Source organism: Ictalurus furcatus, chromosome 4 (assembly GCF_023375685.1).
Source record: "Ictalurus furcatus strain D&B chromosome 4, Billie_1.0, whole genome shotgun sequence".
NCBI classification, from domain to species: domain Eukaryota; kingdom Metazoa; phylum Chordata; class Actinopteri; order Siluriformes; family Ictaluridae; genus Ictalurus; species Ictalurus furcatus.
Window position 1 is genome coordinate 36,267,876 of NC_071258.1, and position 10,523 is coordinate 36,278,398.

A 10,523-nucleotide genomic window follows, 5' to 3' on the forward strand; every position below is an offset into this window, starting at 1 on the left:
TCAAAAATGTTGGGACAGGGCAACAAAAGGCTGGAAAAGTAAGTGTTAGAGAAAAGAAACAGCTGGAGGTTAATTGGCAACAGGTCAGTAAGATGATTGGTTATAAAAAGAATGTCTTAGAGAGGCGGAGTCTTTCAGAAGTAAAGATGGGCAGAGGTTCACCAATCTGCAAAAAACTCCATCTACAATTTGTGGAACAATTTCAGAATAATGTTCCTCAATGTAAAATTGTGAAGATTTTGAATACCTCATCATCTACAGTTCATAATATCGGCCCTCAAATTCTAAATTACCTTATTTTTTCCCATAAATCTGTACATTTACTCAGTTTAAACATTTGATATGTTTTCTATGTTATATTGTGAATAACATACGGGTTTATGAGATTTGCAAATCATTGCATTCAAGTTCTATCTATCGATCGATCTATCTATCTATCTATCTAAGGATATACCTAGTCTATGCCTATATATTTTACAAAAGATTTTTTTCCAAGGTATCCATTGAGATAACCTTTCTTTCATTCATTCATTCATCCATTCATCCATTCATTTTCATATTTCATATAAATTGCGTTCAAAGCATTTGATTCACTTCTATGATTCAGTCGAGTCCTTCTTTCAATCTGTCTGTTTCAGTGCATTGAGCTATGAGAACAGGACCAGAAATATTAATCAGATATTTTATTTGGTTTTAGAGACACACAGCATGAACAAAGCTCAAAACAGAGCTTAATTACACTCATCTAACGGAGCTAGGTCACATTTTGAGATACATCCTCTTGCATGTGTGTGTTTTATGTGTGAGTGTGTGTGACGTATGATGGTGTAGGAACCCCGGTGTGTATCCTCAGTGTTCCAGGTTTATCCAGGGCGAAGCAGGGCAGCACGTTGTGTGTGAAGCAGCACCTGAAGGTGTGTAAGTGCTGCTGTAGGTGTGTGTTGTAGAAGGAGAGTGTGCTGCTGTCGTAATCCAGAAACACGCCGACACACAGCGGCTGCACCGTGATGCGCACGTCGGCACTCCAGCCGTTATGCAGGAACTCGTACTTGTGTCTGGAATTATACAATAAAATTCAAATAAAATTCATCACAGTGCAGCTTAATAACACAATAACGCAGAACAGCTGGCTTGGTACACACACCTCAGTCAAATGTTTTTCTCTGTGACTGTGTGTGTGTGAGTGTGTGTGTGTGTGTGTGTGTGTGTGTGTGTCTCACCTGGAAGGTGTGCAAATGTGTCTCATGCACCAAGATGTAGCATTAGCACCAAGATAAGAGCTGCGCTGTGTGTCCTCGTAGGCCACGCCCACTCTATACTCTGTCCAATCATCGACTTCTATTTCCCAATAGTGACGCCCCCGTACTGGAATGAGGTCACCAAGCACAGCTACACAACTACATGCACACACATACACACACACACACACACACACACAAACCCATGTATCAATGTGTATATAGTTATAATAGTAATAGTTGAATGGTATAGTTATAATGAGGAATTTCTGTGTGTGTGTGTGAGAGAGAGAGAGAGAGAAAGAGAGTGTGAGTGTGTGTGTGTGTGTGTGAGAGAGAGAGAGAGAGAGAGAGAGAGAGAGAGACCAGTTGAAGGTGGTGTCGCTGAACACCATGTCACTCAGAGGAAGATCCTCGTCCGGGTAAACGATGGTGAAACCATCATCCAATACACACAGGATCGGGTGAGCAGTCTCCTTCAGCAGGTGGAAAAAAGTCCCTACACACACACACACACACACACACAGATATTACTGGCCATCATGTTTCAGAAGGAATAATGAGTGTGTGATGTTATCGTACCTGTAGTGGAGATTCTGATTGGTCGACTATTTTCACTGGCACCGCCGATGTTCACAGCTCGGATGGTAATGATGTAACGTTTCCATGGCTGCAGCTGCACCACACACTCACAGGTGGGGATCGCCACGATCGACCTACACACACACACACACACACACACACACACATACCGTTAGAGATCTGGTAAAGGTAGTGAACATTCACAACACAGAGTTAGTGTGTGTGTGTGTGTGTGTGTGTGTGTGTGTGTGTGTGTCTCACTCAGTCACTGCATTGTCCGTCTCTCCGTCCTCACACAGCTCGAGTGTGTACGACTCCACAGGGTTTGTGTTTCCAGAGTCCCAGCGGATCAGCGCCGCCTCCAGACAGCTCACACACTCGCGCTCTCTAATCACAGGAGGAGAGGGGACTACACACACACACATACACACACACACACACATCCTTAACAAATTAACAATAATTAACTGGTATGACATTTTGTGATGAATATTGTGATGTATCGCATAATCGATTATCCGTTCATACCCGATCTGAAAAGTTATACACTGACCTGCGTGTGTGTGTGTGTGTGTGTGTGTGTGTGTGTGTGTGTGGGTGGGTGTGTGTATGTGTGTGTGTGTGTACCAGTCATGTACACAGCCTTCTCGCTGGCTGGACTGATTCCTGTCGTGTTCGTCGCTGTGACCCAAAACTCGTACTGAGAATTAGGACGAAGATCCTTTACCACACAGTGAGTCTCCTTTACTCTCAACACTGATGCTGAAAACAACACACACATGTAAAACACACACACACACACACACACACACAGGGGTCAGGCACCACACCTCGATAATATCAATAAAGTTTTATCTACACAAATAAAGCCTAAGGAATGTGATCTATGTGTCATTTGTGGATAATAAGGTGTAACCATGGTTACCATCCTGCATGGTTTCCGTGGCGATGTCCTCAGAGATCAGGCGGCAGTAAAGTTCGTAGAAATCCACCGTATCGTCGGAGAACAGACTCCAACATACACGCAGAGAGGAGGGCGAGGCGGAGTTCACCGCCTGAGGGTTCATCACCGGGGCCGAGGGAGCTCAAACACACACACGCACACACACACACACACACGCACACACACACACACACGCACACACACAATAGGTTCACTGATGCACTGGGTTTAACACTCAAGTGTTTAGCAGTGTACACGTACCTGGTACAATATTAATGGAGTCCATCATGTGTTTAACTTCAGTCAGATCTGAAGGGGGCGGGACAAAGTCCAGAGACACGCCCACCTTAAGCTCCAACTCGTCCTTTGAAAATTCCTCCATCCTGATGGTTCAGAAAATTTCCTTTCAATCAATCATTACAAGAAGAAAATGAAGCTAAATCAATCATAGTGGACTTATCACACACACACACACACACACACACACACACACACACCCCAAAACCATCACTGATTACCTCTTAATGATGGACATAACGGTCTATAAATAAGAGACAAAAGAAAAGAGGGTTTACATATGATGCTAAACTGGAGGCCATAGACTTCCATTATGTGTTAGCTACATTAGCCTCATAGTTTAAATCCAATACTAACATAGGAAACTGTCTCATTAAATAATAAAATAAAATTCTAATACTTCCGAATGACCTCTGACCTGTAGGAAAGCGTGTTTGTCATCGCAGCGGTGCAGTTCTTGTGCATGTTCGATCAGCTCTTTACTCGCCGTCAGCGCGTCCCCGCAGCTCAGCAGCTGCCCGTAAAGAGCCTCCAGTTTCAGTTTCTTCTCGTCCAGCAGGGCGGCGCTGTTGTCTCTGAAACGCTGAGACAGAGACTGCAACACGTCGTTATAGTGCTGCTCCAGATTCTGCTCCTGGCGTCCAAAATTCTCCTGATCACACACACACACACACACACACACACACACAAACAAACAAAACTTCTATTACGTGCAAACATTCACTGATGCTCAAGAAGGCAACACCATACATTAAGAACCGGGGGTGTGTAAACTTTTGAACAGGATGAAATTTACAGGTGTAAATTGTTATTTTGTCTTCTGGGAGACATGTAAGTATATTATTGAGCTTCTGAAGGGCGGTACTAAATAAATAAAAAAAAGATCTTTAAACAAATAATAACAATTTACACCGATCATCTTGTTCAAAAGTTTACACCCCCCTGGCCCTTAATGCATCGTGTTACCTTCTGGAGCATCAGTGAATGTTTGCACCTTATGTAATAGTCGTGTACGAGTCAGTGGGCAGTTTACCTGCTCAGGACAAGCAAGAGACTCATGAATAACTCTCACAAAACATAAACACAGTCGTAGATCATCCAGGTAATGACACACAGTGTTAATAATCAAGGGTGTGTAAACTTTTGAACTGGTTCGTTTGTGTAAATTCAGTTATTATTGTGTTGTGTGGACTTTATGTAAACATCTGTTATGTGAAATAGATTATTCAGAGCAGAACTAAATAAAAAACTAAATGTAATTTTAATTTTAAACATGTTGCTGATTCTGCAAGGGGTATACAAATTTATGAGCACAATTGTATTTCTTTGGCTAGATTGTTGAATGTTTGTTTAGTGGTATCATATAATGTTGGATTGGTGAGATTGTCTAATGTTTAGCTAGATTAGATTACACTGACCGAGTGTTGATTTTGAAGTAAATATTCCAGATGTTTTGCTATGAAATCTGAAAGGCTAGCATGTACGCGAGAACATCCCTGAGTAGTGCACACTACAGTGAGAACATCCCTGAGTGGTGCACACTACAGTGACACCATCCCTGAGTAGTGCACACTACAGTGACACCATCCCTGAGTAGTGCACACTACAGTGAGAACATCCCTGAGTAGTGCACACTACAGTGAGAGCATCCCTGAGTAGTGCACACTACAGTGACACCATCCCTGAGTAGTGCACACTACAGTGACACCATCCCTGAGTAGTGCACACTACAGTGACACCATCCCTGAGTAGTGCACACTACAGTGACACCATCCCTGAGTAGTGCACACTACAGTGACACCATCCCTGAGTAGTGCACACTACAGTGACACCATCCCTGAGTAGTGCACACTACAGTGACACCATCCCTGAGTAGTGCACACTACAGTGACACCATCCCTGAGTAGTGCACACTACAGTGAGAGCATCCCTGAGTAGTGCACACTACAGTGAGAGCATCCCTGAGTAGTGCACACTACAGTGAGAGCATCCCTGAGTAGTGCACACTACAGTGAGAGCATCCCTGAGTAGTGCACACTACAGTGAGAACATCCCTGAGTAGTGCACACTACAGTGACACCATCCCTGAGTAGTGCACACTACAGTGACACCATCCCTGAGTAGTGCACACTACAGTGACACCATCCCTGAGTAGTGCACACTACAGTGACACCATCCCTGAGTAGTGCACACTACAGTGAGAACATCCCTGAGTAGTGCACACTACAGTGACACCATCCCTGAGTAGTGCACACTACAGTGACACCATCCCTGAGTAGTGCACACTACAGTGAGAGCATCCCTGAGTAGTGCACACTACAGTGAGAACATCCCTGAGTAGTGCACACTACAGTGAGAGCATCCCTGAGTAGTGCACACTACAGTGACACCATCCCTGAGTAGTGCACACTACAGTGACACCATCCCTGAGTAGTGCACACTACAGTGAGAACATCCCTGAGTAGTGCACACTACAGTGACACCATCCCTGAGTAGTGCACACTACAGTGAGAACATCCCTGAGTAGTGCACACTACAGTGACACCATCCCTGAGTAGTGCACACTACAGTGACACCATCCCTGAGTAGTGCACACTACAGTGACACCATCCCTGAGTAGTGCACACTACAGTGACACCATCCCTGAGTAGTGCACACTACAGTGAGAACATCCCTGAGTAGTGCACACTACAGTGACACCATCCCTGAGTAGTGCACACTACAGTGAGAACATCCCTGAGTAGTGCACACTACAGTGACACCATCCCTGAGTAGTGCACACTACAGTGACACCATCCCTGAGTAGTGCACACTACAGTGACACCATCCCTGAGTAGTGCACACTACAGTGAGAACATCCCTGAGTAGTGCACACTACAGTGACACCATCCCTGAGTAGTGCACACTACAGTGAGAACATCCCTGAGTAGTGCACACTACAGTGACACCATCCCTGAGTAGTGCACACTACAGTGAGAGCATCCCTGAGTAGTGCACACTACAGTGACACCATCCCTGAGTAGTGCACACTACAGTGAGAGCATCCCTGAGTAGTGCACACTACAGTGAGAACATCCCTGAGTAGTGCACACTACAGTGACACCATCCCTGAGTAGTGCACACTACAGTGAGAACATCCCTGAGTAGTGCACACTACAGTGACACCATCCCTGAGTAGTGCACACTACAGTGAGAACATCCCTGAGTAGTGCACACTACAGTGAGAACATCCCTGAGTAGTGCACACTACAGTGACACCATCCCTGAGTAGTGCACACTACAGTGAGAACATCCCTGAGTAGTGCACACTACAGTGACACCATCCCTGAGTAGTGCACACTACAGTGAGAACATCCCTGAGTAGTGCACACTACAGTGAGAGCATCCCTGAGTAGTGCACACTACAGTGAGAGCATCCCTGAGTAGTGCACACTACAGTGAGAGCATCCCTGAGTAGTGCACACTACAGTGAGAGCATCCCTGAGTAGTGCACACTACAGTGAGAACATCCCTGAGTAGTGCACACTACAGTGAGAGCATCCCTGAGTAGTGCACACTACAGTGACACCATCCCTGAGTAGTGCACACTACAGTGAGAGCATCCCTGAGTAGTGCACACTACAGTGACACCATCCCTGAGTAGTGCACACTACAGTGACACCATCCCTGAGTAGTGCACACTACAGTGAGAGCATCCCTGAGTAGTGCACACTACAGTGAGAGCATCCCTGAGTAGTGCACACTACAGTGAGAGCATCCCTGAGTAGTGCACACTACAGTGAGAGCATCCCTGAGTAGTGCACACTACAGTGAGAGCATCCCTGAGTAGTGCACACTACAGTGAGAGCATCCCTGAGTAGTGCACACTACAGTGAGAACATCCCTGAGTAGTGCACACTACAGTGAGAGCATCCCTGAGTAGTGCACACTACAGTGAGTTATCATTGAAATGGAAATGAGAGCTGCACCTCCACAGTGATGAAGATCTCCTCCAGGTTACCGATGAAGTTGTCCATCTGTGTGATCTTCTCCACTAAACTGCTGCTGCGCTTACCGAGCTCACTCTACACACACACACACACACATAATATTTCATTAGAGAACTTCACACTGTACAGAACACACACACACACACACACACACACACACACACACACACCTTGATCTCCTGAGCGGCGGCGTTGAGTGTGACGACTCTGTGCTGTGTGTGTGTGCGCTCACTCGGGTTCGAGTGTGTCGGGACGCTGCAGTCTCTACACCAGGCATCAGGGGGGTCACTGGGGTCAGAGGTCAACTTCCTGTTTCTCACCATCACAAACTCGTCTTCGTCTTCCTCTTCGTTCTCCTCATCTTCCTCACTCGCTGTGGTTTCCTCGGCGATGACCTGCAGTCGACTCCTCATCTCATACAGATCCATACTGAGGACAGAATTAAACTTTTCAGATATTAATCCTGAGGAAAACTCACAAAATATGTATGTGATACAACTAATATTATTTTATTAATCAGAAAATAGATCTCTCTATTCTCTCTCTATTCTCTCTCTCTATTCTCTCTCTATTCTCTCTCTATTCCCTCTCTCTATTCTCTCTCTCTATTCTCTCTCTCTATTCTCTCTCTATTCTCTCTCTCTATTCTCTCTCTCTATTCTCTCTCTATTCCCTCTCTCTATTCTCTCTCTCTCTATTCCCTCTCTCTCTATTCTCTCTCTCTATTCTCTCTCTCTATTCCCTCTCTCTATTCTCTCTCTCTATTCCCTCTCTCTATTCTCTCTCTCTCTATTCCCTCTCTCTATTCCCTCTCTCTATTCTCTCTCTCTATTCTCTCTCTCTCTCTATTCTCTCTCTATTCTCTCTCTCTCTATCCTCTCTCTTCATGTTAATAAGATAATAATCACAGTGTGTGTGTGAGTGTGAAACAGTAGTGAAGTGTAAACTCTGTGATGAAGATGTTGAAAATGTAAAGTTACAGATTTCCCTCTGACTGTTACACAGCGCTGACACTGGAGACTCCTTCCTTACACCTTACAGAAACATCTCCTTACAGATCAATGATTTCACACAGTTTTAACCTGTTTATATGAATCTGTCCCAGTGAACGAGCTGTTACTATAGAAACTAGTATTAGAATGAGCACATTAATTTTAATATAAACCTGCGCTACTGTCAGAGCTGCTGTTATAGAGAACTAATCACCACCTGACGACCAATCACAGTCCAGAACTCAACATCAGTGTTTTGGTGTAATTTAAATTAATCAACAAAAACTAATATCAGATGTAATAGTGCTCAGTCAGACTGATCCATCTGAAATTAAATATTATTATCTAACACAATGTTATTAAAACCCATAAACCGCCTCATATCACCGATAAATAAATACATTACCTTCTCACCTTCCGGACTGAAGCGTAGATTCAGCAGTGTGTCCACACACACACACACACACACACACACACACACACACACGTGCTCTGTAATATTCAGCTCCTAAATTTAGAGACTGAAAGAATTTACTGATATCACGTATCACTCAGCTCAGGGTTGCCAGATTGGACATCTTCACACTTACACAGCTGTTTTTCTTTTCAGTAGTTCGTGACTGAAATGTATATATTTTTTAATTAAGAGATAATAAATAATTAGGACATATATTATTATAAAAATAAAAGCTAATTATTAATAAACAAAACAACCAACCAATAAACAGACAAATGATGCAAGTGTGGTACAACTAACAATATTAATTATAAAATCTGAGAAAATAGCTATTACTTAATTCCCATATTATATATTATTATACAATATTAATTCACTTTTAGTGAACTGTCGATCAGCATTAACATCAACATCAGGAAGAACAAATATTTGTAATAAAATGCAAATTAATTTGACTTTAAGAATATTACTTTTGTTGTAGCTTTAAAATGTTATTATTTTTGTTATTGTTTTGTTTTTGACGCTTATATATACCAATAACAAAAAATGTCAAATATATAAAAATTCTAAAATAAATAAAAACTAGCCATACAATAATACAGGTCACGGATATTACAGATTATTCATAAATAAAAAATATTTTTAAAATACTGTGTAAGATTGAAAACGCTCTTGCAGTGACACGGTTTGACCAGCAGATGTCGCCAGAGACTCGTTTTTCTCCTCACAGAGACTTCAGTTTATTTATTTATTTGCTTATTTATTTATTTATTTATTTATTTATTTATTTATTCACTCTTTTCATTTTCCCTGTATATATAATTTATATCTCCTGTTCTATGTAATTACATATCTTTATAATTTTTTGTCATTACAAACCGGAAGCGATGAATTCCCCGGATGTGAAAACATCTCAGCACGTGATTTGTGATGTTCAGGGTCGAAGTTGAAGGAAGGTAAAGACCTGATGGTGAAGACATGATGAGCGCGGAGGGGGAGCGGATGGACAGTCTGGACGGATGGGTCGCCATTAAAAGCGACATATTTGAGGACAGAGAGACTCACAACATCCGGTTTCTGGTGCAGTGGAGCGACACGGAGTCCAAGTTCGCGGTGATTTGTCACAACAGAACTCTTCAGCAGAGGAGGAGGAAAATGATGAAGGTTGAGGAGGAGCAGGACGGCTGGGCCGCCATGTTCTCCGCATCAGAGCTGAGACACATCCACCAGCAGCTGAGCGGCTCCGGGGACGCGCTGTCCGGCTTCCTGCCCGATCTCTCCGCCTTCAGCCAGCCCGGAGTGTGGGACATGCTGCTGAGGAGAACCTGGCAGGAGCAGCAGCAGGAGCGCGACGTGGAGATGGTGTGTGTGCAGCTGGAGAGGTATTTCAGCACCGCGGTGGATGTGTGCGGAGTTAAAATCCTGCTGGAGACTTTATTCCCTCAGGAGGAAGAAGGAGAGGAGGACAAGTACTGCGAGAACCTGCAGGAGTTTAAGAGGAGAGCCATGGAGGAGCAGGTCAGGAGAGCCAAGGACACAGTGGACACGGTGAGACACACAGCACATCAATCTGGGGTTCAAATCTGTCTTTTATACTGTTCTTCATCATCATCATCATCATTAACATGACCTGCTCACAGGACAGAGTGAAAGTGAAAGTAAAGAGACTCAGGTTTCCTTTTTCTTCTTCTTCTTCATCATAATGTCTGTGTTTACACCCACACGTGTTTATGTGAAACTCAAACACACCTGAACATCACAGTGTCTTATAGGACTAGAGTCTGATCTCAAAACATTGACTTGGACTCCGTCTCAGGCACTTGCTAAGTCTTGACTGAGAGTTTGTAAAAATAGCCTTGATCTCGTCTTTTCTTTTCACATGCACAAAGTTCTTCTAGAAAACAAACTAATCACTGGAACAGTGCCTCGTAAGACTCGGACTCGATCTCGGATAGTCCTAGGCTTGGACTCGGATTTGACTTGGACTCGACGGTGGTGCTCTTGACTACAGCCCTAGTGGCATGT

General features: G+C 43.7%; 1 protein-coding gene across 3 annotated transcripts; it reads right to left on the minus strand.

Annotated features, from left to right (window-relative positions):
* Positions 1-668: 668 nt before the first annotated feature.
* LOC128607146 (fibronectin type III and SPRY domain-containing protein 2) lies at positions 669-9,550 on the minus strand. Of its 3 annotated transcripts, none has more exons than XM_053623817.1 (13): positions 9,378-9,550; positions 7,220-7,478; positions 7,029-7,124; positions 3,479-3,712; positions 3,282-3,304; positions 3,025-3,146; positions 2,746-2,904; positions 2,448-2,582; positions 2,082-2,229; positions 1,821-1,954; positions 1,605-1,737; positions 1,221-1,397; positions 669-1,055 (listed from the first exon to the last, which is right to left on the minus strand). In XM_053623817.1, the coding sequence occupies exons 1-13, from the start codon at positions 9,539-9,541 to the stop codon at positions 797-799; spliced, it is 2,043 nt and encodes a 680-aa protein (XP_053479792.1). In that variant the 5' UTR covers positions 9,542-9,550; the 3' UTR covers positions 669-796. The 3 variants fall into 3 exon arrangements, with proteins under 3 accessions (XP_053479792.1, XP_053479793.1, XP_053479794.1); XM_053623818.1 differs by lacking the exon at positions 9,378-9,550 and adding an exon at positions 8,448-8,690; XM_053623819.1 differs by lacking the exon at positions 9,378-9,550 and adding an exon at positions 8,456-8,521.
* Positions 9,551-10,523: the final 973 nt, after the last annotated feature.